The sequence below is a fragment of the Megalopta genalis genome, chromosome 11 (assembly GCF_051020955.1).
Source record: "Megalopta genalis isolate 19385.01 chromosome 11, iyMegGena1_principal, whole genome shotgun sequence".
Classification (NCBI taxonomy): Eukaryota; Metazoa; Arthropoda; class Insecta; order Hymenoptera; family Halictidae; genus Megalopta; species Megalopta genalis.
In genome coordinates, this window is record NC_135023.1 from 9,540,752 (window position 1) to 9,556,392 (window position 15,641).

Genomic DNA, 15,641 nt, shown 5'->3' on the forward strand with positions numbered 1-15,641 from the left:
CGAGAAAAATAGCGAGTTGGAAATAGGATTTTCTCGATACGGTCCGTCCTCGGTAACCCAATTTGCGCCGTGATAGCTCCTTGACCTTCGATATCCCGATTGGATATCCGTCTCTAGTTCCGCGAACACCGATGACTCCATTGCTTTCATTGTACCGCTAACTTCGTTCCGGGAAACGTACTTTATTGCGAGAAACCGGAGTTCTTCCCCCCCCCCCCCCCGCTCCCCTCCGTGCCATCGCCGCCGCTTTTGCCAGGGAGAGACGGTAATAAATTGGAACTACGAAGATTGCGTTTCGCCGCGCCGAATTCGGTTTAGATAAGTAGTTTTTCGGGGCCGCGCGCGCGCGGCAGGGAGGCAAAAAAGAAGAAAAAAAAGAAACATCTCCCGCGCGAAAATAATGCCCCGCCCCGACAAATTGGAGCCTTTGTGTCCCTATTTGCGGCCGCTGGGAGACCGACCGAGCGAAATCAAACTTGCGGACGAAACAACCTTCGTCTTCTGATTTCTATCACTTCGCCCGGAATCGGCGAATTTTGGTTCGCTCTCCGAGTTCCTTCCGGCTCCTTTGCCCGACCACTCCTCTTCCTTATCTGCGGCCCATCCCCTCGCCCTCGTCCGTTCCTCTTCGCGGTTACAATGATTAAGAGCTTTTCGATCGCAATCATTTCGTCGCCGCGAAAGATTCATTTAGATTTTTATCGATGACCAGCGGTTGGGATTTTGTTTCGATTTAACGATAGGTTCGCGCGTTGTTCCGTCGAAATGACCGGACACCGATTGTTCGACTCGCGATTAGTCGGATCGTGGAGATACATTTTTGAGGTATTTATTCGATGTATAGTAATTTCTTTCGGAAATGTTCGGAGGTCGAAGTTGAAACCGGCAGATCTGAGAAAACTAAGATTCTTTGTATCTCGCGGCTCGTTTTTACAGAAGCTCGGGATAAATGGCAAAATAAGACAGCGGCCAGCATCATGCTGGTATACAGAGTGTTCCAAAGTTATGGTACTTGCGGGAAATTAGGGTTTCCTGGGGTCGTTTGAACAGATTTCATTTCAACAGGTTATTAGAATAATTTTGTTATTTATTCTTGGATGCATTATTGTGGTGCATTGTTTTCTGCATAGTGATAAAAATAGGACATTCTGCAACGATTCTAGTACATAGTAATATTAGTTGTTGAAAATCAGTCGATAAAAATTGGTAATAAAATGATGCTGAAATTGCTAGAAATACAATATTGTCTGCTCGCTTTAAGTGGAACGATCAACGCATAGTCAGACACGCTAGTAACTCCTGTCTGTCGCTAAAATGTTGCTAAAAGTTTCTAAAAGTAGTCCAAATTTGATCTTCCATATAATAGACTGTTAATCTTTCTGCAATTTTACAACCTCGTACAAAGAATCTACGAAATAATCGAACAATCATTAAAATTCAATTTTCTTTGAAATTCTTGATTAGTTTCAATTAGTTTTCTTCTATTAGTTTCAATTCCAGTATATAAACTTTTGAAGATTTATATATATATACATTTCTATAAATATTTATAAATTTTTATAGACGCACAAATCGGCAACATTAATATTTCTCGGAGAAAGAAAGCAGACTATAAAAAGAAACGCGACCTATTATAATTATAACAGCGTCTCATTTATTGTTTCCGAACAATGAAATAATCGAACAATCAGTAAAATTCAATTTTCTTTCAAATTCTTGATTCTCTTCAGTTCTGGTTGCAACGAATCAAAATGAAAAGAAACTTCTATTAGTTTCAATTCCAGTATACAAACTTTCGAAGATTTATATATTTCTATAAATATTTATAAATTTTTATAGACGCATTCCTCCTCTCGGAGAAAGAATGCGGGCTATGAAAAGAAACGCGACCTGTTACAATTATAACAACGTCTCATTTATCGTCTCCGTCGCTGACAAAATTTTGCTATTGTTCGCGTCGATCCCGGCGGATCTCGCGTTCGATTTTCAGCTTTCTCGTCGTTGCACGATCAACGCCGACAGATGTTAATCTCGTGCGCGACGAAGAATGTCAATGCAAAATCGGCGGATCTCTCGCTGCGGAAGTTCCGCGAGGAACGATCTTTGTGGAGTTTAACGAGACGCGCGTTATTCACAAAACTGTGTCACTTTTACCGAAACAAGTTCCCCGGGAACCCGATCCTACTTATACGAATTTCGAGTTTCTTGGAGTCTGTTGCGTACAGCTGTCACTGCCGCGCGATACGGATACATGTTCGGTGCTCCCGCAGCAAGTAAAATTAAGGCGCTGTCTATGACAAAGTTTCCTTACAACCCGCCCGACGCATTCCGCGCGTTACGTCGCCCACGAACATTTGCTACACCGCATTTAAATAATTCGGTTACGGGAACGCCGTTCCGCGAAACGCCGGCAGACAATTATTAAAATTATAACGACGTCGCGCGATCCGAAAGAACGTCGGCGGATTCGGGCGCGAAACACGTCTGCTGCGGATAAAATGTGCAAATTAAGTTGCACTTGCTCGGATTTATTTGAGAATGTAGGAATCAGGAATCGTGGCAGGAATCGACAGATTTCTGTTTCTGTTGCCTGTATGGTTTTCTTTTTTACTGCAAATTGTTGATCTGCGAATTTGACGCATTTTTAGCGAAAGCGGGTAAAGTAAATTCTTTCTAATTTTTCTTGAGCTTGTAAACGGAAACGAGGTGCGAGGCTCGAATAATCGTATCTCCGCTTTCAAAATTGTCCATTTTTGTGCGCAATCTGAGCGTCAATTAGGGAGAATTTATTGTACGCCGTTTTTAATTCCAAGATTCCATGAATGATTTGTTTCTGCTTTGTCTGATATACATTGTTGCAGCTTCCCGCCTGCCGTGTCTCCGAATAATTTTTTCGACGAAAATGAATTATACACTGCAAAAGTAGAGACTTCAGGCTTTAAAATGAGTTTAGTTTCGTTGTTCTACGATTTTTATTCACGAACTTACAGTATTTTGAATATCGTCGATGTTTCGAAGGTTAGAAATTCTGTGTGATGTCTAGAACGAGGTTTTCCGTGCACTGTGTCCCAAATAAATTTTTTTAAAGAAATTGACGGACAGCTTCCGAAAGTAGACACCTCGAGCTTTAAAATGAACCAAGTTTCATAGTTGTATAATTTTTTCGCACAAAGCTATAGCTGTTTGAATATCAAGAATTTTCTCGAAAATTTGGAACTTTGACAAAAGTAGCAGACGACACGTTTTTATAGTTGCCGATTGTCAACAATTATAAAAAACGAGGTGCAAGACTCGAATAATCGTATCTTCGCTTCCCAAATTGTCCATTTTCGTGCGCAATCTGAGCGTCAATTAGGGAGAATTTATTGTACGCCGTTTTTAATCCCAAGATTCCATGAATGACTTGTTTCTGCTTTGTCTCATATACATTGTTGCAGCTTCCCGCGTGCCGTGTCTCCGAATAATTTTTTCAACGAAAATGAATTATACAGTGCAAAAGTAGAGACTTCAGGCTTTAAAATGAGTTTAGCCTCGTTGTTCTGCGATTTTTATTCCTGAAGTTACAGTATTTTGAATATCGTCGATATTTCGGAGGTGTTAGAAATTTCGTGTAAAGTCTAGAACAAGATTTCCCATCCACTGTGTCGTAAATAAATTTTTTTAAAGAAATTGACGGACGGCTTCCGAAAGTAGATACTTCAAGCTTTAAGATGAGCCAAGTTCCATAGTTGTATGATTTTTTTGCACAAAGTTATAGCTGTTTGAACATCGACAATTTTTTCCGAAAATTTGAAACTTTAACAAAAGTAGTAGACGACACGTTTTTATAGTTGCCGATTGTCAACAATTATAAAAAACGAGGTGCGAGGCTCGAATAATCGTATCTCCCCTCCCAAATAGTCCATCTTCGTTCAGAAGCTGAAGGAAAATTAGGGAGAATTTGCTGCACACTCGTCGCGGAGAAGTGGCAGTTAAAAGTCGATAAAAGTGACGGGGGAAAAAAAACATTTCCTATTCTTGAAACATTAAAGAATATGTGTGCCGAGTGGCGATAAATTTCGCCAAGGTCTCGTGTCGTAAAAAAATTGCCAAACGTCAGCTGTTCGCACGAGTCTTCCTCCCTTAACTCGTCGAAGACGTCCACCGTCTCGCGATGAACATGCCGAAAGCCAAAGAGAATCGCGTCGGAGAAGGCTCGAATGGAAGGCATCGGCTTCCGGCTGCTAATTCGAGACAATTTAACGCGACAGAGTGTCACTATCGGCTGCGGTGCTCGGCGCAGATTCGAAGCGCGGCGGCAATCGGGCAGCGAGACGACGCCGGACTCTGGCTGCGCTCTTTGAATCCCCAGGCGAAGAAAGCTCGCAGGCTGCCGCGGGAACCGACGCTGCCGAGGACAACGGACCCTGGGAGCTGCCGATAAACAGCTTACTTTCCAGCGGCTTCCTCAATAAACCGTGAAGACAATAAATGCGCCCGGCGCGCGAGAGAAAGAGAGAGAGAGCGCGCGCGCGGCTCGCCTCTACGAAGCGGCTGCGCGGAACTTCGTCCCGAACTTGCGAGGAATTAAAAGGGACTTCGATTCGCCGGGATAAGACGGCTAGCACACAGCCAAACACACCGGCGGCCATTCATCCCGGCAACGGTGACAGCTGTACCGAGCAGATTGCGCGGGTCAAGTGGACGTGCGGAATTATATCGAGTGTTGTCTAGCCCGGGTTCATTTTATTTCGAAGTTCCCTTCAGCCCGGGAGAGCTGCCGGAACTTCCCGGAACCCGGGCACAATGGGTCCGCGGGATGCCGAATCCTCGGGAGATCGCCAATTCGGAAAGATGGTCGCCGAACCGAACCGCGAATTTTATGAAAGAGGTGTGCCGATTACTGTGCCGCGCGGTCCTCGGGAATTCGTGATACTAAAAGCATCATCCTCTGTTATTGCTCGCGGTCGATCTTGCGATCGTTCGAGCTTTGAGAAATTTGCACGTTAGTGTGCCGACTAAAACTCTATTTTTACTAACCGGGTGCTCCAACAATTAGCTTCCCGGGAGACCTCTGTATCCACTGACGGCTCAGGATGGATCAGGACTAAATACAAATCAGGACTGAATACAGATCAGGACTGAAGACAAATCAGGTCTAAATACGAATCAGGTCTAATGGACAGATGAGGACTGTCGAATAACCGTGTGACATCCACGAGGTCACCTCGGTTATCCCTACCTTTACTTAAGGGTGGGCGGCGAGGAAAAACTGCCCAATCACGGCAGGCTTAAAACCGAACGCTAATTGGTTACAATGAAGATGGTTGGGACCTTTGGAAAGGGTACTGCGAACGCCCCCAGATGAGATTCCTCCTCAAGGGAAAATTTGGAAATCTACCCCATCTAGAAGCAATTACGCCGAGTGGTCCAAGTCCCAACCCCGCTAACGGCCTGGTCGTAAATCAAGCATAAGTCCTTTACCGAGGACCACCAAAAAACGGTCGACGGGGCCCATGAGTTTTACCATGTCGAAAACTAACGTTTCCGCCACCGGGGTGACAGGCCCACACCCTAGCCATCAAGGACCCATGTGCCTGGCCCCCGCCGTGAAGCCCAGATGGGGAATCCCTAACATCCTCAGCGATTTAAATGGCATTTCGAATGTTGACTCGAACGACAACTTCGAAGTCCCTTTTATCGACATAAATTTTCTCGTGAAGCAAATGTGCAGTCTGTTTTTAACGTTAGGTGAAAGATGCTTCTATTTGCTTCCTGGAATTCGCATTTAATGTGGATCTAATGCGGACAATTTTTAATCTATACAAAGATTCGCAGTTTGTTGCTTGCAAGCGACAACTTCAACAGCTTAGAAATAACTTATTGCGGTATTAACACGCTTGACAAACGTATATTTTTATGGAATAAGTGAGGAAAAGCTGGAGACGTAGACTCCGAGTAGATAAGGTCAACCGATGATCAGACATGCTTTTCTACTAAAAGATGAACGATGATCAGACAGCTATAACTTTGTGCAAAAAAATCGTACAACTATGGAACTCGGCTCGTTTTAAAGCCCGAAGTGTCTACTTTCAGAGGCCGTGCGTCAATTTGTTTAACAAAATTTATTTGCGACACAGTGGACGGGAAACCTCGTTCTAGACTTTACACGAAATTTCTAATACCTTCCAAACATCGGCGATATTCAAAATACTGTAACTTCAGGAATAAAAATCGCAGAACAACGAGGCTAAACTCATTTTGAAGCCTGAAGTCTCTACTTTTGCACTGTGTAATTCATTTTCGTCGAAAAAATTATTTGGAGACACGGCACGCGGGAATCTACAACAATGTATATCGGACAAAGCAGAAACGAGTCATTCATGGAATCTTGTAATTAGAAAAGGCGTATAGTAAATTCTGCCTAATTGACGCTCAGATTGCGCACAAAAACGGAAGCGAAGATACGATTATTCGAGCCTCGAGACTCATTTTTACGAGCAAGGCTCGCATAATCGCATCTCCTTCTCCGAAATCGTCCATTTCCGCGAGCGACACGTGCGCGAATTAGGAGGAAATTACTCGTGAAACACAACAAACAGCCGAACCGGTTAACCGTGGATGAAAACGAAGGCGGCCGGCCTGAACGAGAAACAGAAAGCCGGCGGTTTCGGTTAGCGACACGTTTCCCTCGTTGGCCCGGTGAACGTGGCGCGATCGCAGAGACAGTATCTCTCGCTCGCGCTGAACGTCACGAATTATTTGGCGTTTCGTTAGCGGTGAACGAAATATGGGTCGAGCCCGGCGGATCGGCGCTCGTCCACCGTTTTAATACGATATTCGGAGTCGGTCGTCGTAGTCGGCGGCGGTGACGGTGGTGGATAGTGGCTGTCGGTCGGTCGGTGGGTGCTCTGGTGGTGGTGGTGATGGTGGCGGTGGTGGTGGTGGTGGTGGTTGTTGGCCCACTCGATTCGTGCAATCTGGTCCGCGCAGCTGTCACCGTCGGTCCGGCATTCCGCAGCGGAGGACCGAGAGAGCCCAGGCCTGGCTCTCTATCCGGCAAGACACAGAGACCCTCCTCTCCAATTTTACGTTCCCCTTGACTCGAGCCATTCGCAATAAGGACACGGCGGGGGCCCCCTTTCTTTTCGCCTCTCTTCCGTCCGCGTGGCCGCACAAAACAGTCGTCGGGGAGATTGCGAATCGCCGTTGCGGTAAAGAGAGCTTGAAACTTTCCCCAGAAGTTGTCGATGCTACCGGGCAGAGCCGCGATAGACTACGGCCAGAATCCTTTTGTGGCGCGCGGGTATTTTTGCTCTCCCGTTGATGCAAAGAAGATGTAATTTATATCTCTCCGCGGCCACCGCCGGAACATCCGAGCCCTACCGTCGTCTTTGTACTCCTCCTTTTCTTCTCTTACTTGTTATACCTCCGTTCCACCCGCGGCCCCTTCCTCCGCCGACCCCCTCCATCCTCGCCATGGCCCGATTTTTGCCGCCCGTTCTTCGAGAACGCGCTCGCGAAACCAGATCGAGAATCTCGAACTTTGCGACAACGTTGCTTGCTGTGATTATTTGTCGTGTTCGTTGTTCAATCGTCTCGACGATTCGATTGGTTGGATATACAGATATACAGATATATATAGATATCGATATAGAGAGACATATAGATATATAGATAAATTGATATATAGACATATAGATTTATAGATAAATTGATATATAGATATATAAATTTATAGATAAATTGACATATAGATATATAGATTTATAGATAAATTGACATATAGATATATAGATTTATAGATAAATTGATATATAGATATATAGATTTATAGATAAATTGATATATAGATATATAGATTTATAGATAAATTGATACATAGATATATAGATTTATAGATAAATTGGTATATAGAAATATAGATATTATATATTTTTATAAACAAGTTGTCCCAAAAATGTTTCGCAGTCCTGAAATAGCGGGTTCCTCGGATCATTTGAAGCAACTTCTCCCTTTACAAAAATGTTCTCCGAGGCACCGTTAACGAGTTATTAACGAAAAACAGTGACCAATAAGAATCGAGTACGGCCGACGCGAGGCGGCCCAGCCAACCCAGTGCACGAAGCCCAGTTCCGCTCATTGGCTCGGTCGCCTCGCGCCAGCCGAGCTCGCCTCTCATTGGTCACTGTTTTTCGTTAATAACTCGTTAACGGTACCTCGGAGAAAATTTTTGTAAAGGAAAAAGTTGCTTCGAATGACCGGAGGAACCCGCCACTTTCAGATTGCGAGACATTTTTGGGACACCCTGTATATAGATAGATAGATAGGGGGGAGGAGAGAGAAAATTAGTTAGATAGACAGATATCCGTATAAAGATGCATACATACAGATATAGGCAAATGTATGTACGGTTCTTAACTGTTTTATTTCGCATCGACTGGCACATGGCACCGGGGGTCATCGATTCCGTGGGCGGTCTGCGTGGCACAAGTCGGCAGATACGTTCATTTTAACGCGGGAGCCGGCTGTAATCTGTGTACCCGTAATAACTTTTGCGTGGTTAGCAGCTGACCATGCATGGAATTCATTATGCTGAAACAAATATGTAAATCTCCATATATCCCTGCCACCGGTTCTACATATATGGCCGACGGGCACACGCGGGGCCCCTGGACGCGGATATATTTCGTACGGAGCGAGCGCGCGGCGTGTGTCCAACCCCCGAAACGGACAGTGACGGTTTAAAAAAAACTTATCTGGCCACGCCAGTTGCGCCGGACATGTTAATAATGTCAAGGGGTTGAAAATCCAGAGCCACTTTATACGCCCCTACCACCTTGGCGGGCCGCGATTCCCGGGCGCAACGGCTGGATCGTGTTTACAAACTCGTTCCGACCGCCGTCTCTCGATGACTCTTCGATGTACAACGTGTTCCCGGGTTAATCCCCCGAAGACGAATGGCTTTCGTTTTGTCGCGAAACAGGCGAACGCAGGCTCGTTTCGATCCTTTATGCTCGTGAGATTGACACCACTCTGGCCGAATATTGCAAATATCTCCGCAATAACTGCAAAACGGATATTTCTACAACCGAAGCCCAGTCGTTTAGTCTTTCCGGAATCTAAATTTTCCACTTGTGAACTGCATACTTCGATATTAAAGCGTCAGTTTTGGTCGATAGAAACCTCTAAAACTAATATACGTATATGGTTTTCTTGTATGTGTGGCTCGTCATAGTGTGCGGCGACCCGGGCCCTTAACCCTCAATTGCCGCGCCAATTTCGTAATAATAAATTCAGCTCGATAACGATTGAATTATTTGAACCGCGTTTCATTTTCCATTGAATTTCGATTTTCGTTGAGGCTGCTTTTTCAGGCTGTGTACAACTTAGGATCGACAGTTTCAATGTTTTCTAAATGTTTTATTTTCTTCGATTTTCTTCGGGAAAGTAATATTTTTTTTTGCTAATTGGTCTATGATTACTTTTAGGGATTACATACTTTTTAAGCAATGCGATTTGAGTTGAATCAAAAGTTTGTATAACAGTTTTAAGATTGCTACGTTTGAAAGCGAGAATAATTTAAGAGGTCGAAGATTTAATTAATAGTTATTGTTATATAATTGTTGTTCCATCGTTAAAGATTTTCTGCGGTATTTTAATCGGTAAAACACAACATCGAGAATTCCCGTAAAAATGTCATCCAATCGCTTCAATTGATAACGCGTCTCATAAAATTCGCCAATTTTCTTCGAGTCAGTAATAATTTTCTTACTAATTAGTCTCCAATTATATTCAGAGATTACATATTTTGCCTCGACTTGGCTAAAAGATTCGCACAAAAACTTCAAGATAACCTTCGCGAGCAATAATTAATTTAAGACGTCGAAGGCCTAATTAACGCGCGTCGCAAAACAGCTGTTCCATCGTTCCAAAGATTGTCCGCGTTTTATCGCGCACGGCGGAACGGCGCAACACCGTGAATTCCCCGTAAAAACATCGTCTAATCGCTTCAATTAATCACATGTCTCATGAAATTCGCCGCGCTGTCGCTTTAAACGCGAACGGGTTATACGCGAAACACGGTCTCGCGAACAGCATCGAGCTTCGCCCGGAACTTCCGGCTCTTCTCCGGTGGAAAATATTTTTACAATTCCGTTCCGGGAACGGGGGCGCGTTAATTCGTGAAATAAAATGTGCGCCGGCGAATACTTCACCGGGGAAATCAAGAATGTTAAATGCCCGCGAATGAAATAAAAAAGAATCACGCGGCCGCCGCTCTCCGCCCGCTTGCGTTCTTCCCTCGCTCGCGTCTTGCCGGCGACACGGCAATTTCTGTATCGGGAGAACTCGGAACTCGATTCGCGTGTACCTATGATATCACGACCGCCGTAATATCTCGAATGACATAACGTCGCGAACGCGGCCAACTTTATCAAGAACGGCGAAAAGAAGTTCCCGCGATCGGAGTCGCTCGTGGGAGGCACTCGAGTGCTATGTTCGAAGAACGACGAACGCTGCGAATTATCGACACTGATTCCCGCGAATTCGAACTTCGACTAAATATATAAATATAAATATAAATATAATATAATATAATATAATATAATATAATATAATATAATATAATATAATATAATATAATATAATATGATATAATATAATATAATATGATATAATATAATATAATATAATATAATATAATATAATATAATATAATATAATATAATATAATATAATATAATATAATATAATATAATATAATATAATATAATATAATATAATATAATATAATATAATATAATATAATATAATATAATATAATATAATATAATATAGTATAATATAATACAATATAATACAATATAATACAATATAATACAATATAATACAATATAATACAATATAATACAATATAATACAATATAATACAATATAATATAATATAATATAATATAATATAATATAATATATAATATATATAATAATAATAATATAATATAATATATAATATATATAATAATAATAATATAATATATATAATATAATATAATATAATATAAATATATCTTGTCTATATATTTATCTTTTGCTTCCACACGCGCCGTGATTTATAAGGCTCGAGAAAAATATTCGCCGGAACTGGCGCGGCCGCTGCACCTGCGAATGGTTTCATGAAAACTAAATGCCGCCGGGAACGTCCATGAATTGTTTATATAAAATTGCTGAATGGGCCTTTTCGCGGAGGGACACTTCTCCGGGTACAATGTTTGAATTGATCGGGAATTTCAGAGAGCGAAGTAACTTCGACGATTTACTGAAAAGAACAGTTTCAGAGTTATTCTATGGAAAGCGAGTATAGTAAATTCTCCCTAATTGACACGATATAATTGTGCACAGAAATGGACAATTTTGGAACACAGGAGAAACGATCATTCGCGAGCCTTGCACCAGATATTGCGTTAAAACGGGGGAAAATATTTATTGCTATTAATTCTAGCTTGTCGTGTATGCACTATGCACTACGTGCATGTGTTTATGGATGCATATGCAGTCTGCGGTTGAGTGCAATTTTGGTATTCTTCGTTGACGAATGTGTCGGACGAAGAACGGAACAATAGTAATGATTATTATTGATCTTGTCCATTACAGAATTATTATTATTATTATTACTATTATTATCTCAACTATTATTGACCTTGTCTACTATTAGTATTATTATTATTATTGTCTCAAATATTATTGATCTTGTCTACTATTAGTATTATTATTATTGTCTCAACTATTATTGATCTTGTATATTATTAGTATTATTATTATTGTCTCAACTATTATTGATCTTGTATATTATTAGTATTATTATTATTGTCTCAACTATTATTGATCTTGTCTATTATTAGTATGATTATTATTATTATCATTATTGTCTCAACTATAATTGATCTTGTCTATTACTCGTATTATTATTATTGTCTCAATTATTATTGATCTTATCTATTACTAGTATTATTATTATTGCCTCAACTATTATTGATCTTGTCTATTATTAGTATTATTATTATTATTATTATTGTCTCAACTATTATCGATCTTATCAGTAATTATTATTATTACTATTATTATCTCAACAATTATTGACCCTGGAAGCGCAACACCGTTAAAAATAAATACAATTTTCTTCCTTTTCAACTCTGAAAGTTCACGAGCAATCGCGACACGATGTACCGCGACCATAAGATTCAAATTTCATTAGCTTCGAACGCGAGTTTAGATACAAATCCGGAGAAATGTCTACGGTTTGAACGTTAAAAGAACACTTGGCGAGCGCTGGCCACTTTCATCGAATCCAGCGGCAATTGGTTTAAGAAATTCGCCGAGTTTCCCAGGCTGCAGCTCATCAGCAAAGGGTTAAAACAATATTGGAGCAATTACCGGGGATTCAGGGCCGGCTTTGAGGAGCGGCCATTAATTCGGCGTACGCCTAACGCATTCTTAAAACGCCGGACGGCGCGGGCGGGAGGAACGCGGGATCTTTGTTAGCTCGTTTCAATAATCGCGATTCAAGGGCGGAAAAGAGAGAGAGAGAGAAAGAGAGGCGGGGATAGCTCCGCCATCCGGAGGGATGACGGACGCACCCCTCGAGCTAGCTGGCTCATCAAAATTCATGGAAACAATTTTAATTAAAGATTTCTCCCATTATCCGGCGCGCGGCGCCCGGTATTTCTGTTTCATTCCGTCCGCGTCGCGGCCGCGCCCCCGCGAAGAAAGAACCGGGGGCCGTTTTGGAACGTCACGATCGTTTGTTGTTCCAGGAATATCCATGCACAAAGGCTATGCATTCGTGCAATTCACGAATCCCTTTGATGCCCGGAGCGCCTGCCTCGGCGAAGACGGCCGCACCGTTCTCAGCCAAATACTCGGTAAGTAATTTCTCTTCACCGGATACACATTAATAACTCACTCCGCGTATCCGCACGCTGCTAATTTAAACATTAATTGCTGGCTCCGCGCCGGTCCCCTTCCGCCGCCGACATCGGCAGTCTCTTTTAAGGCGCGCCGATTAATTATTGGCGAGGCCGGAACGTTTATTCGAACGGCCACGCGAAAATCCGGTCCAGCGTTTTAAAGCATGATCTCGGACTCGTCGACTCTTTGACGCGCCCTCCGTCGTTCCGGGCTTGCACAATTTACAGGACGGATTTATTTATTTAATCAATGTTCCGCGCCGATCGTCGTTCGATTCTCGCGACATCGTCGAGCTTCGATTTGTTGTGATTTCGTTGCCGTAAGGGTCGGTTCACATGTACGTACCAGGCTCGGGACAAGGTCGAATCATTTTTACATTTGTTTTATAATACATTGGATTTATGATACATTTTTGATTTATAATACATTTGTTCGCACTACGCGTGCCGCGAACACTGTCAATCGTGCACGCTGCCAGTACGACTCGAGCCTAGCACGTAGATGTGTATCGACCCTAAATCGTAACACGATGCAACTGTGCTCATTTGAAAGCTCGCAGATTCTACTATGTTGCTGCGTTATTCCTTTTACGAAAGGTTTTTTTTACAAAACACGACGGACGAAGAAATGGAAGAAATGGCCACACTTTTCGGGTCGGAAATGCTGTAAATTCAAACGTCCCTGAAAACGTTACAGAATTTTTTTCAAGGATGACTCTAGCACAGGTTTGAAGATCGGAGTCTCCTTTTTATAACGACACCTCGAAACTTGATCCACGATTTTCTCTCGTCGTTTTATGAGCCAGAAATGGGGGACACGTTTGGCAGTCTAAAATCTTGACCGTGTGCGGTGAAGTCGATGGTACACCTCTCGTTCGAAGCTCGGTGAAACGATGAAAAAAAATCTTATGTCAAGTTTTAAGGGGTTGCTGTAAAGCGGAAGCTTCAATCTACAAACTTGTGTAAGAATCAGCTTCGAGAAAAATTTTTTAACAGTTTCAGACGCGTTCGAAGTGTCAGTCTATTCTCTGGTGTTTTGAGAATTTTTGCACCGATCAAATTTTCTCGCAAAACAGCGAGTAATTAAAAAAGTACTGTAACGTACCTAATTTAACGTGACATTTCACGTATTTTTCATTTTACACGATTATTACGAACGATGAGGAAAATTGCGCTGTACATTTTCACGTATTTTGATCGTCGTTCGCAAATATGTCAGATCAAAAATTTCTCTTCTCGAACGCGAGATTTTTGTTAGCAATAAATTAATAACTAATATTATAATATTATAATTATATATTAATATTATATATTATATTATATATTATATATAATATTATATATATACAGTATATATAATATAATATTAGTTATTAATTTATTTATTATATATTTATATATTATATAATAAATAAATATATATATATGTATATATATATATAATACTCTATTATATATACTGAGTATATATAATATTATAATATTATAATTATGTAATAACTAATAATATAATATAACCTATAATTAATAACTAATATAATATAATAACGCTTCGATATCGTTGGAGGAACGCGCAGTTTCCATTACCGCGAGTGATTCGGCGCTGTTGCAAACTGCAAAATTGTTTTCTTTCTCTTTTTTTATCTCTGTTATAAACTATAGACGCGGGCGCGCGTCCACTTTATTTCACGAGCGTCCCGCCGCGGTTTTAGATAATTTCGTAGCAGCAGTTGCGCTCGATTTTCATCGCGCCGTTTATGCCGTCTCGGTGTCGTTCCGCGTGTTCTTGAAATTCTCTGATCGAAGTGATGCAGTTTTTATTACACCCTCCGCCGTAGCTCGATTGGAGTGCACTTCGCGTCCGGTCCCCCCCCCCCCCCCGGTCGTACCACGTAACTTTTTCTCGCGGCGAAACAAATCGATATCTATCCCCCGCGCACTTCGAAATGTATCTTGATGACAATGCATGTAAAAAGGGTAGTGACGGCGGCCGCCTGCGGCCGCCTCGAATTTTTCCAGCGAATTGATATTATGATTATGCAAAATTTCCCGACGGCGAGAACGGGGGAAGAAAAATTGCCGAGCGGGAAATTTCGGAAAAAACATCGCCGAACCGTTCGATAAAAACGAAACGGGACCGTGTTTAGATCTTCTAATATTTACTTAACGAAACAAAATGACGAAAATATCATTCAAATCGGTACTGTTCACAGATCAAGAAGAACATAAATATTGAAACCGCTTAATAAATAATAATAATAATAATAATAATATTATTATTAATTATTATATATTATATTATATTATATTATATTATTATATTATATTATATTATATTATATTATATTATATTATATATATATATATATATATATATATATATATATATATATATATAATATTATATATAATAATATCGAACCCAATTCGCAGTCAACGATAGTTTTATAAACAAATATAATTCGTTCAAAATGCGCCACGATCTTTGTCACAGAAAATTGGGGGTAGTTTAAGTCATCGTTCCGTCGGCGCTCTCAATTTTTCTTACAAAACACGAGCCTCGACATTGCAGCAATGTTTATCCACGGATACAGACTCGCCTGTATGAATTGTTATCTTGCGAACCGCTCGTACGGTTTAACGAAAAAAGATTGTTTACACGAATCCGGACAGAACCCGACGAACCGCAACAATGTT

The 15,641-nt window shown here is 41.4% G+C and overlaps 1 protein-coding gene across 1 annotated transcript in view; it reads left to right on the forward strand.

The window, feature by feature from the left end:
- The window catches only part of LOC117225986 (uncharacterized), a 341,074-nt gene that overhangs the window by 69,018 nt on the left and 256,415 nt on the right, over positions 1–15,641 (forward strand). The window contains exon 3 of the mRNA XM_033479882.2: positions 12,792–12,899. Within this exon, the coding sequence (XP_033335773.1) occupies positions 12,792–12,899 (108 nt within the window). The remainder of the gene's footprint in view (positions 1–12,791; positions 12,900–15,641) is intronic.